This window comes from Micromys minutus, assembly GCF_963924665.1.
Source record: "Micromys minutus genome assembly, chromosome: 1".
Taxonomy (NCBI): Eukaryota; Metazoa; Chordata; class Mammalia; order Rodentia; family Muridae; genus Micromys; species Micromys minutus.
The window spans coordinates 73977976-73998470 of record NC_137969.1 but is presented as its reverse complement, the minus strand read 5'-3'; the positions used below and the strand labels follow the sequence as shown (position 1 = coordinate 73998470).

The window sequence follows — 20495 nt, the reverse complement described above, 5'->3', positions numbered from 1 at the left end:
TAGAACACAGTCTGATCACGACACCAAAATGCCTCAATTACTCAGTGTGGTGTTTTCAGTGAGAAATGTCCCTTCAGTAAGTAGTACCTAGCTGGAGGGAGTACATCCCTGGGCACAAGCTTTGGCAGCTCACAACTGCCCCATGTCAAGTGGCTTTCCCGAATCCTTTGTGGGGTTGGGATGTGATCTGCCAACTTTTCACCCCGGCTGCCTGCTGCATGTCTTTTCCACCATGTGGCCTTTCCCTCTGAAACCACAAGTCAAGATAAATTCTTCCTTCCAGTTGCTCTGGTCACAATGCTCTATCACAGTGACAGAAAAGTAAACCCATAGGCTGCAAATTTCCAAACCTACTTTAATTATGGTTTTTTAATGCTTCCACCTCTCTTCTGGCCCATCACACACCAAAGGTAGGGGAAAAGAAAGGTTGAAAGAAAATGGTGGTTGTGGACCTGTTTAGACATAGACATTGGGGGGAATTCCAATCTTCGTTGTTGTCAGCGATCCAGTCCACTAGGCAAACACCAAACATGTATCTGCAGAAGTGTAGTCTACTCATCAAACACCACACACAAATCAGTAGCAGTGGCTCAGTTCAGAAGACACCATGAGGCATGAGCCAATGGGAGTGGCAAGAAGCAGCCAGAATACCACCAGAAGATCTTTGGTGAGCTTCTTTCTATGATATCACGACAAGCAAAGATCAGCAAAGAAAGCAAGACGAACCAATGCACAAGTGTCGTCTACTATCTGTTGCATTATTCTTTTTCCAAACATCACAAGGCTCTCATGTGTCCTCTCCAACAAAGCATCACATGACAACCGAGTCTCCAATGAAAGCAGACATTCCCACTTCATATGGTAAGTGACAACTGCTATCCCTAGACACACAGACTCAGAACACTGATTGACTTTCTTCTCATACATAAGAGCCAAGATGATTATCCTTCAAAAGTTACAGCCCCAAGTGTATGGGTAGGTTAGAGGGAGGCACTGAGGTTAGGGGTTGAACATGAGGTTGGCTAGACAGAGGATTAGCTGTTTCACCTGCACTACTCCACAAACTCCTTACTGCTCAAGGACTGTCTAATTCTCTTCATAAAGATGAGACGAGAACACAAGGAGTCTAAGCAATGTATGATTAAGCTGCTCAGAAATGTTGGGGCTGGTTTGGAGCTCAGGCTTCTGTGTTCCCAAAACTCGCTCACAATCATTCTGGAACATTCTATCAGAGTGGGCCACAGCTTCAGGGCTTTCCCTATGCATGGGATAAATATGTAGGTGGAATACACATGGTCCCTTAAATGTGTGACTCTCAGTAACAACACTGGTAGGCCTGACCAGGGTGCTTATCAAAGAAGCTCACAGTACAGTGGGGTAGAGAGGTGGCATGAAGATTATTCTGCTCCGAGCCTGGTGCAGCTTCTTGCTTGCTGGAGAGGGACTTCACTGGTGCTTCCAGAGCAAGTCCTATAGACATCACCTGACTTCTCTCCTGTGGCAGAGGCTAGGTTGGAATCTCTCACTTCAGAAAGAGCTGCTGCGCTTGGTTTTTCAGCTCAATTAAGAGACTCAGGGCCAGGAGATTCATGGGGAAGGAATACAGAGGTGAGGAGAGTGTGCAGTCTGAGTGTCCCCCACTACGCTGGAGTCACTGTGTGGCTGGATCTATGTGAGCAGCAGTGTTTTTGCTTATTTTACTGTGGTTTAAAACATACTTTGGCATTTCTTAACAAATACCACAACTTCCCCTTTGTGTTGTCCTTAATAAAATACAGAAATGAGAGCAAAAAAAAAAAAAAAAAAAAAAAAAAAAAAAAAAAAAAGGAAAAGTAAAAAAATATGTCCCTGCCATCCCTACTCTATGGCAGAATCATATCCTACGCTCTCCCTCTCATCTCTCACCTCCCAGGAAACACTGGGTCTCTGCCTCCTCTCTCCCCCTTCTTTTTCTACCGCAAGGCAGAAATGTGTGATTCACGAGTCTGATATTTTTTTGTGCATATGTGTTCATAGGTACACCTGTGTGTGTGCACATATGTGTGGAAGACACAGGTCAATTAAAGTATCATTTCTTAGGAGATGTCTTCTTTTGTTTTTTTTTTTTTTTTTTTTTTGGAGACAGGGTCTTTGATTGGCCGAGGGTCACTAATTAAGGAGGGCTGCTTGGCATTGTGTCCTGGGGATCCTCTTGGCCCTACCTCCCCAGTGCTGGGATTACAAGTGTCAGCTCATCTTTTAGAATGTAGGTTCTTGGACCTGAGTCTGATGAGTGCCTCGCCTGCTGACCTACCTCCCGGGCACTGCTGAGTCTGAGATTGTTGCTTCTGCCTTCTGTAGTAGAAGATGTGACTCCATAGTAGATCTGCATGCCTCACTTCATCTGCAAACTGCTGCTCAAATGAAGAGAGATGCTTGAAAGAACAGCATCTGGGGCCTCTCCCATGTGAAGATGTCCCCTTTGGTTTTGAGGCATTTGTTTCGTTCCGTGGATAGTCCCTATTGACTGGACTTTGCCTGCCCTCTTCCAGTGAGTGTGGCTTCCAGGCCAACCTGACAAGGACCTTTTGATATTTTGGATGTATGGTATGCCCAAAGCAGTGGTTCTCAATCTGTGGGTCTCCACCCCTTGCAGGGGTCTGTTGAACAACCTTCCCACAGGGTTGACTAACATAATCAGAAATCACAGATATTTACATTAAAATTCATAGCAATAAGAAAATTGCAGCTATGAGGTCGCAAGGAAAATCATTTTATGGTTGAGGGTCACTGCAGCGTGAAGAATTGTATCAAAGGGTTGCAGCACTGGGAAGGTTGAAAAGCACTGCCTCAGAGGCTCATGTGTTGAAAGCTTGGTCCTTGAGACAGCCATGTTTGTATCTGGGGCCCCTGAGATGTGAGTGGATCAGAAGAGCTCAAACCACAGCAATTAGTTACCAGTCTATTAAGTCTAGTGCATTTGTCAAGAGTGGGGCACAGTTAAAGGCAGTAGGTCACTGGGATGTGATGCTGAAGAGTGTGCTTTGTCTATGATCTTTCTCCTCTCTCTTTCTGCTTCCTGGCCATCATGAGGTGAGTGTCACTGAGCTGATGCTTTGCTGTCCTACAATGTCCTGAAACAACAGATCCAGTGACCACAGACTGACACCTCTACAACCCTGAGACAAAACAAGTCTGTCCTTCCTTCAGCTGTTTTTGGAAAACTCGATATTCGTTCTAACAATGAAAACTAACAAATTTCCTTCTAATAGCAAAGTGCTAAGCTAAGGTATACATGTAGTCCCTGCGGTTGATGATGATACATGCCTGAAATTGCAGGGTGTTTGATGTTTGAAACACTGGTTGTCTCCTTGCATGGATAACCACAGATTTTCACACTTTAGTCATAAACCAACTATATGGTAATGGCATTAGCAGCTGTGGACAATGCCATGGTAGCAACGTGCAATGGGCACATGCAGAAAAGGATGCTGTGAGTTAAATGTTGACATGAAATTAAGCTTTTAGTGGATGTTTTAATGCCCCTGGAAAGACAAGGAGGCGCTGGGTACATAGCTCCCAGTCTGTGTGCTCCAGTTTAGGAGAGGCATGGGAAAACTGAACCAAGTTCATAGGCAAATGGGCAATGGCTAGGGTGAGTCCATCAGCTGAAGATTCTGGAAGTCAGGTTTCACTTTCTGAATGAGTAGCTGAAATCAATCAATAGCCCAGAAGATGGCATCTCCATTGGAACAAATTATGACCAATTACAAACCAAGTATTTGGATTGAATGAGTTTGAACATCACTTCCAACTGAAAAAAGCATATACTGAGGGTCCTACTTAAAGCCTACTCACTTCATTTTCAGAAATTTTCTAAAGAAAATACTTTGGAGAGTTTCTCAGAAAGGAGAGACTATGGCTTGTTTTCTGTGAAGGGCTTCTGGGAAATAGCTCCATGGCATCTTCTCTTATTAAACAGGCAAAATGATAGTCTGTCAGTTCGGTAGTATAAAGGTTATGCATGTTCCCTAACTCAATGGGAGAGGCCAAATGAATCACAGAAGAGATAACAATAAGCAAAGAGCTCCACTACCCTCCCCCACACACCTTAAAGATAGGGTTCTATTATGAAGCCCTGGCTGGCCTGGAACATGCAAAACATCTCGTGCCTTAGTTTCCCAGGTGTAGTGAACATAGATGTGCAAATTCCACATGTGGATGAGGTTCTTTATCTTTCTTGATGGACACATCACTTATACATATCAACTAAGCCTATACCTCAGTAACCACTTCACAATACACTCTACACCTTGGGCCAACACTGGTCTAATTCTGTAGGCTGCTGTAGATAACTCATGGCCCAATTCCAGTGGCAAGGGCAGGATTAGAACTGAGCCCCCCTTATTGCCCTGTTTCATGAAGTCACTGCCCTGTAAGTGACACCACCCAAGGCTGCCAAGTGCCATGAGCCACGATTTCTCCATGGACTCTTCCAGTTCCCCCTTGGATCTTGTCTTGCCCAGCCCTCCTCTTGGTGGCCATTTCACATGATCACAACCCCTACCTTCTCAACTCCTTTCTCTCATTTTTATAGTTTCAAACTAAATATTTGGTTCAGAAGACAGGAGATTTTTTGGTTTTGTTGTTGCTGCTTGCTTGTTTGTTTCTGTTTTTCTTGTCTCTAAGAAACACACCTCATCATTAAAGACAGATACTGTCTTAGAGTGAAAGGAAGGAAGAAGGTCCTCCAAGCAAATGGAACTGGGAAACAAGCAGGTAAAGATATACTAATAGCAGACCAAATAGATTTAAAAACTAAAACTAGTCATAGGTGATAAAGAAGAAGAATTATCAAAGGGAACAGTCCAGGAAAATACCACAAATGCACAAAACACAGGTACTACTGGATATAAGGCCACGTATTAACTGTAACATCACAATAGTGGGAGATTTCCATACCCTACTGACTCCAATAGAGAAGTCATCCAGAGAAAAAGCAAATGGAAACGTTGGGTTAAATGTCCAACGGATGCAACAGCCAGCCATCTGCAGAACATTCCACCCTGACATTGAAGAGTTCAGGTTTTTCTCACCATCTCTCTCAATGTTCTCAGAGTAGATCATGTGCTGGCAAGACACAAAGCGAGCTCCAACAAGAACGGAAAATATAAAGTAACATTTTACATCCTAACTGACTACTATATGAAAATGTTATATATCAACAAGGGGAAACTACAGAGAGCACATAAAGTAACAGAGATTTAAAAAACATCCTATTTAACAATGAATGGCTCAATAAGAAAATAACAAAACTTAAGAACCCCTATGAGTGGAATGAAAAATGAGAACTCAAAAAAATGAGAACTACACAAAAATCTGAGGTATACAATGGGGGCGGCTCTTTAGAGAAAGGTTATAGCCCAAATACCAAATAAACAAATCAAACCACAGCAACAGCACATTGGAGAGTACGAATAAATAGCTTAATGATTTACCTTAAGGCTTTGGGAAAGCAAACCCCAAACAAGTAGATGGGGAGAAAGAATTAAGAACAGGGCAGAAATAAATGAATTAAAAATGAACAAAACAATACAAAGAATCAATGGAACAAAGAGTTGGCTCTTTGAGAAAATGAGCGAGATTGATCTGAGATTGATAAGTCCTGGGACTGGAGAGATGAGTCAGCAGTTAAGAGCACTGGCTGCTCTTCCAGAGGACCTGGGTTCAATTCCCAACATCCTGATAGCAGCTCACAATTGTCTAAGACTCCAGTTCCAGGGGTATCTCATGTCCACAGGCAATAGACATGTTCATGATGCACAAATATGAGGACAGGTGAAGTGTTCACATACATAAAATGAAATTTTTAAAAAATGGAAAGTAAAAAATTCTTAGCTAAATTAATTAAATAAATTAAATGACCCACAAATCCTTAGACAAATTAGCTAAAAGAAATGGAGAGAATATCAGATTAATTAGAGGCAAAAGAAGTAGACATTATAATAGTTAACAAGATCTTGAAAATTATAAGGACATAATTTAAATCTACATAAGTTAGAAAATCCAAAAGAAGTGGAAAATCTCTAGATGCATATGACCTACCAAAAGTAAAACAAACTAAATAAATAATTTATTTATTATTTAGACAATCTATAATCAGCAACTAGATTGAAGCAGTAATCATAAATCTCCCAGCTTAAAAAATATCAGCACCAGATGCGCTCACTTCCGAATTCTTCAAGACTTTCAAAGAAGAACCCAAATTAACACTACACACATTATTGCATAAACTAAAAAGGAACGCTTTAAAACTCTTTTTATGAAAGAGTTTTTATTCTGATACCTAAATCAGATTAGGACAAAACAACAGGAATTATCTACCAGCTTATCTTCTTAATAAGCATAGAAACAAAATCCTCAGTAAAATACTAGCAAGACAAATTCAAGATCTCATCAGAACGATAATTCATCATCACCCAGTTGGCTTCATTCCAGAGATGCAGGGATGGTTCAACAAACATAAATCAATAAATGTAATGGATTACATAAATGACCTCAGAAACAGAAATCACATGAATATCTCAATAGATGCAGAAAGGGCTTTCAACAAAATCTAGCATCTTTTTGTGATTAAAGTCAGGGAGAGGAGCAATACCTCAGGAGAATTAAAGGTCTATAAGACAAACCTATAGTAATGTCATAGCAAATGTAGAAAGACTCAAGGCATTCACATCAAGATCAGGAAAAAGACAAGGTGCTCACCCTCTGTCCTCTTCAATAGAGTGATTAAAGTCTTAGGCAGAGCTAAGGCAAAAGAACTCAGTGTTCTTATTTACAGATGACATGATTCTAAACATAAAAGACCCATAAGACTCCACTGGAAAACTCCTAGAGCTGATGAATACTTTCATCAACAAATGGCAGGGTACCAAACCAAAACACAACATTGGTAGCTTTTCTATTTATTGGTGACAAACATGCCAAAAAGGAAATCAGGCAATCAATCCAATTCATAATAGTCCCATGCAAAAAGATTAAAATATATAGGCCTATACCTACCAAAGTAAGAAAATAAAAAGACTTGCACAACAAAAATTTTAAGATTTTGAGAAAAGTCTATCTAATAATTGAACATTTAAGTCCATCTCTATAAATCTGCCCCAACAAAAGCAATCTACAGATTTAATGTTGCCTCAATAAAAATTCCAGGAACATTCCTCACAGATACAGAAAAGTTTAAAATTTATACGAAACCACAAAATACCAAGGATAGGCAAAGCAGCCCTGAATAAAAAGATTACTGTAGAATCTATTGTTATACCTGAGTTCAAGTTACACTACAGAGTCATAGTAATTCAAACAGTGTGGTACTGTCATATAGCCAGACATAGATTAGCAGAATCAGGAGAATAGAGGAACCAGATAAAAGTCCATACAACCAGAGCTACTTGATTTTTGACAAAGATGCCACAAATATATATTGGAAAAGGAACAGCATCTTCAGAAAAGGGTGCTGAGAAACCTGGATATCTAAATGCAGAAGAATGAAACTGGATCTCACCTTTATAAGTCAGCTCAAAACCTAATCATAAGACCTGGTAATCTGAGACTGCTGGATGAAGTCCACATCATCATAAAAACATAGGTAGAGACATTCTAAGTAGGGCTCAAATAGCACAGGGATTAAGTGAAACAACTGACCAGTAGGATTTCGTAAGGTTAAAGAGTACAGTATAAGACACTCAATCTAGTGACAGGGAAATCCACAGGATGAAAGAAAATATTTACCTATAAATCAATCAGAGGATTGGTATCTAAAATGAACAAAGAACTAAAAAACAAATAGAAAAAAAAAAAAAAAAACCCAAACCAAACCAAAATCCCAAACATCAAGAAAGCAGCCCATTAAAAAAAACTGGGCTACAGAAACTAGTGAGGCAGATTGGTGGTTAAGAGCATTTACTAGTCTTCTAGATCTGAGATTAGTTCCCAGCAACCACACCAGGAAGCTACAAACACTTGTAACTCCAGCTCCAAGGGATCTGACCCCTCTTCTACCCTCAAGGCACACACACACACACACACACACACACACACGTAAATTTAAAAGATCTTTAAGGAAAGATGTTTGTAGAATTATACAGAATATTTAAAAGAAGTACAGATGTCTAGAAAACACTTAAAAAGTGTGCAACAGAGCTAGCTATTGAAGAAATGTAGATCAAAACTCTTTTAAGTAGATTCCACTTCGCCCTAATCAGGTAGCCAGCATCAAGACCACCAATAACAATGAATGTTACTAACATGTTGTGAGGAATGGACGCTAATACATAAAATACTGATCTGCTAGCTCAGATGTGCCCACTGGGGCAGCATAGGTGTTACCCAGGTAACCAACCTCTTTCTGATTGGACTTGAAGCCTGCTCTACAAGAAGATATTATTGCCTGATACTGTAAACCTCTCTGGTCAAAAGTTTATGGCTGTGGAGGTCATAGGCCCTTGAAGGGGCATCTCCTCCTTCTTCTCTTCCTCCCCTTCCTCCCCTTCCTCTTTTTCCTGCTGCTGCTAAATAGCCATGTTGCCAAACTACCACTGGATATTTAGGTTTATAGTCATAGATCTATGCTGCTATCAGCCTTGGTTGGAGAAGGTTCACAGTGGGTAGCAATAAGTGCAGAGACGTATTACTAGCCCAAGTGCTAAGAATAAATGATTTCATTACTGCGTATGCTCAGCCCTGTGTGTCTACATCAGCCTCCAGTCATCAAGCCTCAGAGAATAGGGAGCTTGAAGGAATGGGTGGGAAGAATTTAAGAGCTGGCAGATGGGAGGAGTACTGGACATGACAGACTTGGCCCTTGCTCTCATGGCCTCCCAGAAGCTACGCACAAGATCTACATAAGATCGGTCCAGTCAAAATTCAAGTATGAGAAACTACTGGCAGACTCGGAAAGAGAGGATGGTTTTTCTCTGGGAGTGTGGCCACTGATGGGTTTCCCGTGCTCCTGTGGATGATCCTATCACCATGGGTACGCTGACAGCACCATGGACTCAGCAGTTTGCATGGAAAAACCCATAAAGAACAGGACACAAGGAGGTCTAGGAAGTGAGGATGGATATGATAAAAATACATTGCCTATGTGTAAAAGAAAAAAAAGAAGCCACCAAGAACTGAGACGTTTTACTTACTGATCTGTCCCTGCAGGCTTCAGACTACAGCAAGAGGTTCATTCATCCCTCAGTCAAGCAAGCAGTTTGCTAAGCATACCTATGTGCTTCTGTACTGAGAGTCAGAACTTCCAATGGGATTGTGAGACTCATACTTAGGTGAAGTGCCCACACCATTTGTGGGGAAAACATTCACACCACAAACTTGGGTGCTCTACACTAACCAGGCTTTCTCCCTGATGTCAGAGCCACTAGAAAGACTCAGATCAAATACCATCTATTTATCCATTGTCTGGATATTCACTACTGGGTACTCCTTACCCACCGGTTAAATATGTTTCATAAACTCAAAACTTTTAGTTAAACAAAAAATTCAGTTGGGCACTTAAAACATTATTTTTTGTGGGTGTATTTGCTGTACTTTTTTTTCTTAACAAATTTCTATCTTATATAGTATCTCAAGAATACATGTACTTTATCTCCGCATACCATATCCTGTTCTATCTGGATGACAGACAGAACAAAGGTCAGGTTTTAGGAGGCATACCAATAGCCACTTTTGCAACAGCAGAGAAATCTCCTGGCTGTATTAAGCCCCACAGATTTGTCTAGGACAATAGATACAGTTATTTGTTCTGCCTGCCTCACAGGTTTGTTGTAGAGATCAGGCAAAACTATGTATATAGAAGCACTCTGAAACATTTATAGAAGCACCCTGAAACATTTAAAGCAGTATCCTAATACAGAGTATTAAACTCTCTGCCCTTTCCCCTTGTTCCTCTGAACTCATATTATGTGTTTGGCTTCTGCTTGTGGCTGGAAAACACTTCGGATGGTGGTGGTGGTGGTGGTGGTGGTGGTGGTGGTGGTGGTGGTGGTGGTGGTGGTGGTGGTGGTGGTGGTGTGTGTGTGTGTGTGCCTAAGTACAGAAGAGCTTGTTTGATTTAAGTTCAGGAAGAGATCTTTTCCTTGATGAAGGTACTAGGGAACCCTTGCTTGAGCGGTATGTCTTCTGCTTGGGTCGAGCATGCTACAGTGCTGGATTACTGCCTCTAGGTTCCTCTCAGTGTAGAAGTGAGGGTGCCCTAGAGAATCGCACGGAATCGGACCTCACAACAGTGTTCAGGAGACCAGGTTAAAATTTTACGTGGACAGGTGTCCCATTTCATTGAGACTATAATTTTCCCCACTTTAAATTGTAAAGATTAGATGATTTGGCTACGAAACGAAGATTGGCACGAAATTAATGGTGGATAAATGGTAGCCAAAGCAATGATGTGTTTATTGAGTCACTTGGCCCCAGGCTTTTCTTGGAAAAGAGGAGCAAGACCCTGTTCCTGCCTCTAGAGAGGCTGGAGGGCTCTCGCTACAGTCGAACGTTATGAATCATAGGGAATTAAAAACTGCCCCCCGGAACTTCTTTTCTAAGAAAAGTCCCCCTTGGCTGACTTCTAGTCTAGCGTCCAGCCAGCCGGATGGGATAGAGGGAGCCTGATTCAAGGTTTGGCCATGGGTCCTGTTATTGCATTTCCCGGCAGTGAAGTGGTTTCGGTAAGAAACGGTGAGTTGAGTTTTAAGCCAAAACAAATTTGTAAGTTGCAGGAACCAGTGGGTGAATGAAAGTCCGAGGAGTTTGAAGCTTCTAGTACCTCAGTTCACAAAGCAGAGGGGAGGGTGCTCTAGTCGCTTCCCGCGGCCTCCAGGTGAGGACTGCCTGAGGTTAGTCGTCGCGGTGCGGATCTGAGAGCAATCGGATCCCCATCCCGCCCTCGCGCAGTCTAGGTGGCACTGATCTCTGCCGAGTCTGGGGCGCAGCTCCCCCAGGGTAACAGTTCCACGTGGAGAGGAGGAAAAGTTTGGCGCGTCCGGGAGGTCCGGGAAGCAGACGGGAGCATCAGGCTGCAGCATCGCGGTGGGTCGAGCAGCCAAGCCGGGAAACCGAGCACCGCGGGCCCCGCCACGGGACGCGCTCCCAGGCCCCCGCCCTGCGCACCCCACCCCCTTCCCGGGCCGCGCACGCAGCCAGCGGCCGCTGTCAGAAACCGCCGGAGCCGCCTTGGAGAAGAAAGCAGGGCGGACTTTGCACCCAGGACCCTGGGCCTCGGGTTTCCCCGCCGATCTTGGAGCAGCCGCCTGGCTTCCCCTTCCAGGTTGCAGAGCGGCGCGTGTTGGCGGGACGTCCCAAGAAGGATCTGCGTCTTGCGGCCACGGCCGGGCCGACTCCGGCGCGCCGACGAGCAGAACCGGGGACCAGCGCTCGCTCCTGCTTTCTCTCGGGCGCTCCGGAGTCCAGCCGGCTGCTCCGGTTGCAGCCGCCTCCCTCCGCCGAAGCTGCCCGGCGCCTCCGGGCCACTTCGCGTCGCTCGGACGCTGGGAGCGAGCTCGCCCATCAGGTAAGGAAGGCTGCAGGGTTCCTTACGCTCTGGCTCGGCTCGGGCAGGCGTGTTTCTGAAAGTTGATTTGAAATGCATCCAAGAGTGAGCCGGGCCAGTCGCGGCTCCTCCCCGAGGCGACTCCTTTGCTCCTGCAGACGTTCCCGGCACTGGCCGACCGGCGGGAGGACCTCCCCGCGCGCCCCGCGCGACTACTCCCGAGCGTCCCCCCACCCCCACCCCACAAGCAGAGCGCAGCGCCAGGAGTGCGGAAGCAGGCTGGACAGTCTCCCTGTCCTTTACTTTGCCTCTCTCCAACCCAAGACAGGTGAGGGTCGAAAGTGAGTGGCAGTGCCACGGGCTATAGGACCTGGTTGGTTCTGTATGCTTTGCCCTGGCTAGGAGAGCAAGCGCACCCCCACCCCATCACAAGCAATACCACAGCTCTAGTACAGGGATCCCTAGGGGCCACATTAGTATAGAATGGGCGGAGTCGGTCTTGGGATGAGAAACCTGGGGACAGGGGTGGGGGTGGGGGTTAGAAGAACGCAGTTAGGGGGCGGAGGCCTTAGTACATAACCGCGTTGACTTCAAGGGAAATCAGAGCCGTCGAGCGGTTCACGGTGGCTCTTCTTTCTCCTCCCACCTCACGTTTCCCTTGGCTGAACTCTACCCTCTAGGCTCATTCTTGTCGCCCTGGACACTCCTTCTGTCCTTCCCCAGGAGAGCGGCAACTGAGGGTGCGGAGTCCCAGCAGGCACAGAAGCTAGACTCAAGCATTTCTCCACTCTACAGATCTTCCTGCTTCAACCCGAACATGTTGGACGGCCTGAAGATGGAAGAGAACTTTCAAAGTGCGATTGAGACCTCGGCCTCCTTCTCCTCTTTGCTGGGTAAGTGTTCAAAGGCACACGCCCTAGCGCATCCTCCTGCTGTTGGGCCGGAGAGCTCAGGACGTCAGCTCTCTGGTACTGGGCTAGCAGACTAGCACCTTCTTCATGCACACAGAGGCGTCCAAATTCTCTGTCTTTCCGTGTTCACCAGCCCTTTTGAGTCCTCCCTACCCAAGTACAGCCAGCAAGCCTTCTCAGGCTTCACGAGCTCAACAACGAATTCCCCAAAGTCTTGAGGGACAGGCGAGCATATCCACAAGGCATTTGAATGGCAAGTGATTAATAATACCCAGGGTTGGATTTTTAATCATGGAGCTGATCGACGGCTCATAAATGCCACTGGTTTCTCGGAGCCCTGTGTCCTAGCAAGAGAGGTCCGAGGTCCAAAGCGCTTAAGTTCTTCTCTTCCCCCATCAACTGCGGCCCCACTTTTAGTACAGGGCATGTCCGAGAGGCTTTTCCGGGCTGGTGGGCAGCGCTGCGCTGGGATTAGCTTGCACGGCGGGGCCATTCCCTGGTCTTTAATTAACTGAAGCCGGGATCCCAGTTCCACAAGCTTGGTATCCCTCTACCCCCAGCCCAGCCTCCGAGAAGGAGCAGAGAATAGGGAGACCCAGAAGAGTCACATCGCCGGTCTCAGCTCACACCAGCAATTCTTGTTTGGGCAGTGGCCTTTCAACTCTGCCTTTGGAATTTTCAAGTTTGTAGAGAAAAAAAAAAAAACGCTTTATTCTTGTTTGTTTTCTTCCTCACTTCCTTTGCCCCCCTTCTTCCCTCTTCTTTCTGAAGGAGAGGTTTTTCTTTTATTTAAACCTCTCACCTCTTTCCTTACCTTTAGGAGGGTAGGGCTGAAAATTTTCGATTATAGAAACTATACCCAGAAAGAAACCATCCACTCCACCCCAACAGTCCAGGGAAAACAAAATTAGGAAACCCATGCCCCCTTCTTTCAACCTCCCGTTCGAAATTGAAATTGTCACGATCTTCTAAAGGGAGCGAGAAAAAAGACGCAGGCCAGAGCCTGTGTGCGGACTTAGGCTTACCGGGTTTATTTCCCTGCGCCACAAGACCCACGTTTGTCTCAACTCTAGGATGGCCGCCTGAGATGCTGAGACCAAGACAACAGGAATGTACAATTGAGAATGACCACTTCTTTCCCCAGCCCTTCTTGCTGGCTTCCCAACACACAAAACAACCTGTCCGGCTTACAAGCTGGCAGCGGCTCGCCGAAGCAGAAAGTGAGATTAGTGTCCTGGTATGGAGAAGGCTCATTCCTTTGGGACATCACGGTCTAGAGTGTTCTTGTGGAACAAGGGCTTCCTTAAATGGTTGTGAAAAGTGTCAACAAAGGCGGCCAAGTATTTCTCCCTTGCGTGTTGGGGTTGGGGGGGGGGAGGCCCTTACTCGAACAAGATCCGAAGGGAAAAAGTCAAAAAGGTCAAAGGGTAGGGCAGAGAAGATTCTTTGGCTGGGCTAAGAGGTTTGTTGCTCCACGCAGCTTCTGAGCACAGGGGAGCTAGAATGCGCTGGCCAGCACCCTTCTCTGGGTCTCTGCGCTCTGACTATTACCCCCCCCCCCATCTTGACGTTTCCCAATTATAAAAAGCCGCCTGAAAGTTGCACACCAAACAAGACATAGGAGATTCAGAAGTCTGAACACCACTGACCTTACTCCGGGAGAGATGGCACTTTTCTGCTCCCGCAGACCGACTTTTATGCAGAAAACAGAAAATGCAATATTTTTCCTTTAAAAAATAGAACGCAGTTGCATGCAAATTATTATCGATAATTCAAAAGTAGTCAAAGGACACAAATACGGCGATTTAATGATTGATTAATGACTTGAGAGTCCCGGGAGCACAAATTTATGTGTAATCTAATAGAAAAGATCAGAGAAAGCAGTGAGTGGTACCTGGTTCTATCTAATAATTAAGGCCATTTATTGACTTCAGACCCCTTCCTCGCTAAAATTTATACCTTGCTACTTAGTCTTTATTTATTAGTAACGTCACAGTCACTTTGTTTGATCTTTCGGAAATATCTGATTGTCAAGGGAGCTTTCTGAGGGTGCAAGGCCCGGGGGGGGGGGGGGGGTAAATCAGTGGGTCTAATCTGATGGAGAGAGCGGGTTTAGCGGGGTTTAACTTGCCGGTGAGGCTCACCGGGTGGACCTTCTGTTGCTGTTGTAGGCAGAGCAGTGAGCCCCAAGTCTGTTTGCGAGGGCTGTCAGCGGGTCATCTCGGACAGGTTTCTGTTGCGGCTCAACGACAGCTTCTGGCACGAGCAGTGCGTTCAGTGCGCCTCCTGCAAAGAGCCCCTGGAGACCACCTGCTTCTACCGGGACAAGAAGCTCTACTGCAAGTACCACTATGAGAAGTAAGTGCCTGCGTCGCAGGAGCGCGCCCACTCACCGGCACCCGCGTGCGTGGGGGACTGCGTCCTCCTGCTCCCTCTTCACCTTTTGCAAGGTGCAAAGAGGCACCCGCAGGAAAGGCCAGTAAATCTCCCGCGCACCCGCGTTCACGTTCGGTACACGCCTCGGAAACCATCCGTATGCACTTGGGGCCCAGAAGAACTGCAATGCGTTTTTGTTTGTTTGTTTGTTTGTTTGTTTGGTTGGTTTTTTGTTTTGTTTTGTTTTGTTTTATTTCGGGTCATATTTTCAAATTATTCCAAGTTCCTCCACCCGGGGCCCGGTCATTTCCAGAGATCACTTTGCCGGGAAGCTAGTGACTAGCGACCCTTTCCCGGTTCATCTTACTCAAATGTTCGCTCTGGGGTTTGTGCCCATCAGGCGGTATGAGTCTGTCCCCTGGGCCCATTTTTCTTTTGGGCTCGATCAAATTAGGTTTGGAAATGGCTTTCCTGCCCTGCACCTTGCTTTGCGTTTCTAGTAACTCCCTCCTCGGGTTTTCAGGAGTTACTAGGCTAAGGAGGGTGTGGGGGTAACAGATATAAAGCTCCCTGCGGCTCTTTACCCAGTTCTACACTTAGGGAAGTTGTCTGACAGGCAGCGTGTTCGTGTTCGATTCTCATATCAGCAGCACGCAGAATTGGGAGGCAGGTAATGAAGAGAGCGATTCCTTTCCCAATCTGGATTTCTGAAATACCTTGAGGACTGTAGTGTGGTAGGATGCTCTTATTGTCAAAGGACAGGCCAGCAAGAGCCCTGCGGAAGTAAGGAGAGGAAACTCCCTTCTTACCTGGAGAGGAAACTTCCTTCTTACCTTGCAACACTGATCAATTCAATTGGATTCGTAGGATTGTGGAGGAGGGTAAACAGGAAGAAAAGTGGCTCAGAGCTCATCTGTTTTGTGCACTAGGAGTGACATATATTGATTGTGTGTGCATGTGTGTGTGCACGGAGGAAATGCAGCCCCTTTCACTCCACTCTGCGGAGAGAGGCCAAGGAAGGTCAGTGTATGTGTGGCCTGTGTAATTTCATTCACAGTGAAAGGAAATGCAACGGAGGGTTGGCTATCAAAACATAAAACACAGGGGAAGGAAGAACAGAGGTTTCTTCTTCCAATCATCGGGGCTGTCAGGCTTACTAAAAAAAAACATGGACCAAGTTAGACACCCGGACCACTGCCGCTGCCACAGCCACCACCACCACCACAACCACCACCCCCACCAACACCAGTGTCACCAGAGCATCCCTCTCTGCTACTTAGTACTCTTGCTCAACATAAAATGCTTGACTTTTACCTCCATGTAGAGAGAACACCCGGCCTTTCTGTTTTCTCAGAAATGCTTTACATTTTTCCCAGAACCTTAAAAAAAAGATACATGCTTGCATTTGAGTTGAACAATAAAAGAATCAGCAAAGAAGCAACCCTCTCCCTCCATCCCTCCATCCCTCCATTCCCCGCCCCCCCATCTTTATGGTAAACAGTTTAAAAAAATGCCAGTGTCTCTGCTTGGCTTGTCTGCTGATAGCCCCCAAGTCTGAGTAAAAACTGTGATTTTTAGGTAATTAAGCGGATTTGGTCTATACAACTTCAAGTAGACAAAGCCTGGTGAGTGCTCGCTTCCCACCCCCCTTGCTTTTCATGGGCAGGTTTTAGCATTGTGTGAGCCCAATCTTTATCTTTCTGCTTATAGATTAGAGAAAGATCCACATCCTTCATGCACAACACTAGAAAATTCAGAAGTACTGGAGCTTAGGGGAGGATTTGGGTTGTGATTTTTTTTTTCTATTCTGTTTGTTAAAAAAGAAAATCAGGAATCAAAGAAGGCTCAAGGGTCAACACAGCTGTCTGGCCAGTCAAGTCTTCTTTACGGAAGTCAGGCTGTGTCAAGAAGAGAAGAAACAGTTGCTGGAAAGTACTTAAGAGAACAATATCCTTTCCATTTCAGCCCTCCAGGTTTGGCGAGGTTTGGGGTTATTAGCCGAGAGGGTCCGCTCTCCCTTCACAAAGCTATTTCTGCGAAGAAGAGAAAATTGCAGGGATCAACTCGCCAGCTGCTGGTCAGAATCAGATTTTATACAGGGTGTGAGCCACATTGTTCAAAGCGGTGTTGGGGTGACACTCGAAGGCTTTTTAAATTTTTAATTTAAATCTATTTACAGACACATGGATATCCAAAATGGGTTTGCCTTGACTGCTCAGCTCTGAGCACAGTGTCGGAGCAAGCCTGTGCTCAGTCTGTCGGTAGTGGCTGTTTCCATTCATTTTTTTTCTCCTTTAAATTCCATCTCTCCTCTGTTCCCCATCTCATTCCAACTTTCCTCTCAAACGAATCAGGATTTCAATGTACTTAATACTCTTAAGACACTTGCTGTAGGAGGAAGTGAACAGATGAGTTTTTTTTTCTTTCCTTTTTTTTTTTTTTTTTTTTTAAAGTTGGGCTCAGGAAAAATTCCTTTATTCAACAGGCTTTTATGGAGCTTCTACATGTAAAACCCTGCTTGTGATGAGGATTGAATAATTGGAAAACTCTTGGGGTCAAATGGCAGGGGGTTTCTAGTCTGGCAGATTTCCCATCTATTTTACCCAGACCAGCAAGAGTTTCCTGAAAAGGTTTCTCCATTTACACAGGACTAGGCATCTATTAGAAGTTATCTGGAATGGCCACACATTTATCCTGGAGGGCACAGTTAAACTTTGGGCAGTAGTGCAGAAAGCACTACTCTCTTATTGCAACAGTAATTCCCTCTCCCCGATGGGTTTCTTCAATACTCAGGTCCTAGACAAGGTAGACGGAGAGGAAAAATAAGACGTGTGTTAGGTGCTGAGAGAGCAATGGTGGTACATTATAGAGCATTTGATAGAAAGGGGATTAGACAGTACTTTGGTCCCTCGAATCTGTAAAGTTTAAGTGCTATTTTCACATGTTGGAATGAGTGAATACATCTGCTGACTTCCGGGAACACGGTTTTAGCAGCAGAGGTGTTATTACATTGGTTCCTGCCATTTGTTTGAATTTCTGGATAACTGGAAATTCTAGCTGTGTATTCGAATTATTACCTGTATATTCCTGGTGTTAGGTCAGGCTTTTACTTAAATGAAGTGGGACTTGTTGGGGATGGGGTGGGGTGGAAATAGGAGCAGGAGACTGGGGACAGTACTGGGTGTCAGTAACCAGAATCACTTGCTCTGTGTATGAAGTTGTGAGAGAACCAGCCTAGTCCAAGCTGCTTAAAAAGCCAAAATTCCGTTGTGTCCACGAGTTCTTTTCAGTTCCCCCCTGATGTGAAACATCAACTTTTTTCTCATGAAGGCAATGGATTGATGGTGTCATGTTGGACAAGATTGTTCATTTGAAACCTCAGGACGTTTTACTAAGTATTGGCCTCATCCACCAGGGCTCCCTGAGGAATACTTTATTTTTCAGCTATCCAAAACAAACAAGCATTCAAGGCCAGAGCGTAGAATGGCAATTTATGAACAGCCAGAAATCAAGACTGGGGGCCACTTGCCCATGGTGTCATTGAAGAAGAAAAAAACTGGTTCTAAGAAAAGGCAGCACTGGTGGAATTGTGCTAGGGGGTAGAGTCCTTGAGATAGTACAGGTGTGGATATTCCAGGAATGGGTTCTGTTTGCTTCAGCATTTAAGTTAGCAGACAACCAAAATATTTTCCAGCCTGGAAGACTTCTATTTATGTAACTGTTGCTCCCTATTTCAGTGAGCCTTCTGTGATCTGGCTAGTTCAGAGTTTTCTCTGAGTCAGTTCCAAGCGAGTACTGTGGCCATGTCTGAGTCGGAGACAGAGGACGGTGGGATCAGGGAAACGTGGCAATTTGATAGATAATTGAGCCTTCTGGATCGCGTCCCACTTTTAAATCAAATTGATATTGCTTCTTTCATGTGCCTGGTGGCCTGTGGGTCAGGCAGGGCCTTCTCTCCTCACATATGAAGTTTATCATTGTCACTGGGATTGTTTCGGACACCCTGGGAGCAGTGTGGGGTAAGATCGCTGTCATCAGAGCTGTTCCCACAGTGCGCTAACTCCCCACACATCAGTGGATCACAGCCTGGGGAAGCCTTTCCTGAGAAGGAAGGCCTGCTCATGTTTTCGTCTCTGCCCTTTGGAGTGGATCAGCTGTCTGTCCATAGAAAGGGACAGACATGGGGGAAAGTAGATTTCACCCCACTTAGAGTACTTTTCATCTCTTTCTTTTGGCCTGAGGCATGTCAGCCCCAGGTGAGGAAGACTTAGGGCATGCTCTGTATTAGGACTGGTAATAAAACCATTCTGCATTCTATCAAAATGGTGCAGGAGGTGTGGTGTGTGTGTGTGTGTGTGTGTGTGTGTGTGTGTGTAGGAGTTAGCTTGGGTTTTTTCTATGATGATGATGATGATGATGATGATGATGATGATGATTAGTGTTATTACTTGGAGATCAAAATTGAGCATACAGTTCTTCAAAAAAGGAACCCACAGATGAAATTACAGAGGCCATTGTTAGAGTGTTGCTCCCCTTTTCTTATGCTTGGCCTGGCCCCTGGCACAACATTTTAAGGAATATAAAAGTCAAACACATCTAGGTAATAATTTTTGTCTGCATCCAATTGTAGGGGTTTAAATCACAATGAGCATAGTCCACAACCATGGCTGTGTTTATGCACCCCCTTCTCTCTCTCTCTCTCTCTCTCTCTCTCTCTCTCTCTCTCTCTGTCTCTGTTTTAATTTTAGAGGGTGAAATTATTTCTTGTTTAGAGCTGTTTTTTTTTTTTATATGTGTCCAAGGAAAAAACTTGCTTGAGATCTTTTTAACTAAATCAAACTGAAATTAGATAGTTAGTTTAGGCATTTCTGGTGCTCTGGGAGTTAGGGTCCCAGTATGGCTGAGGCTCTTTTGATCTTTGCTTAAATGGGACGCCTTATGAAAAGTGATTTATCCAGACCGGTTTTACATTGCACAGAGTTCTGAGACCTTTGTCTTCCACACGGGAGTAACGTTCAGTACCCGGAGTTCAGTGACAAGAGCTTTTCCTGTAGCTAATTATTTGTCTTGCATTTTATTTATCATGTTTGCATCAACCAAGACAAATTCATATCAGGGAGGGCTACCCATGGTTCCTTTCTTAATCTTACGAAGGCTTTTGAACATGGGGCTCAAATATTTTCTTTACTCAGAACATTTATTTAATCACCCACCCACCAGAGTGAATAAATTACTTGGGCTATGGTATTTAAAAGTAAAAAAAATTAAAGACCTTAAAAATCATTTATTATATGAACAAAATTTTTAATAACTTCTTAGAGTAAATACATATTACAGAGTGTGATTATTGTATGTTACCAAAGTCAAAACAATCAGTATTGAACTGGATTATTAAGTACAGTTTTACAATCCTGAATGATAAGTTTTGGGAGATTTAAAAGCAGACACATCTGTTTAGTTCTAACAGGCTTTTTTGTAATATTGGTCCTATGAAATTTTAGCTGTTTTGCTTCTTTTTTATTATTAAGAAATAAGCCTTGTTGACTTATGTCTTTTGTTTTAAACTGGTCTTCAGGTCTTCAGTGTGGCACATTTTAATAAGTCATTCAGAGGGAGATAAAGAGGGCCTTGGGCCATTTTTGGGTGGGGAGCCCTGCTCTCATTTCAGCCTGGCTGAGAATGTA

At 44.6% G+C, this 20495-nt stretch overlaps 1 protein-coding gene across 1 annotated transcript in view; it reads left to right on the top strand.

The window, feature by feature from the left end:
- Positions 1 to 12341: 12341 nt before the first annotated feature.
- The window catches only part of LMX1A (LIM homeobox transcription factor 1 alpha), a gene marked incomplete at both ends in the record, with an annotated part of 137620 nt that continues 129466 nt past the window's right edge, over positions 12342 to 20495 (top strand). The window contains 2 exons of the mRNA XM_080930238.1: positions 12342 to 12421; positions 14611 to 14793. Of these exons, the coding sequence (XP_080786364.1) occupies positions 12342 to 12421; positions 14611 to 14793 (263 nt within the window). The remainder of the gene's footprint in view (positions 12422 to 14610; positions 14794 to 20495) is intronic.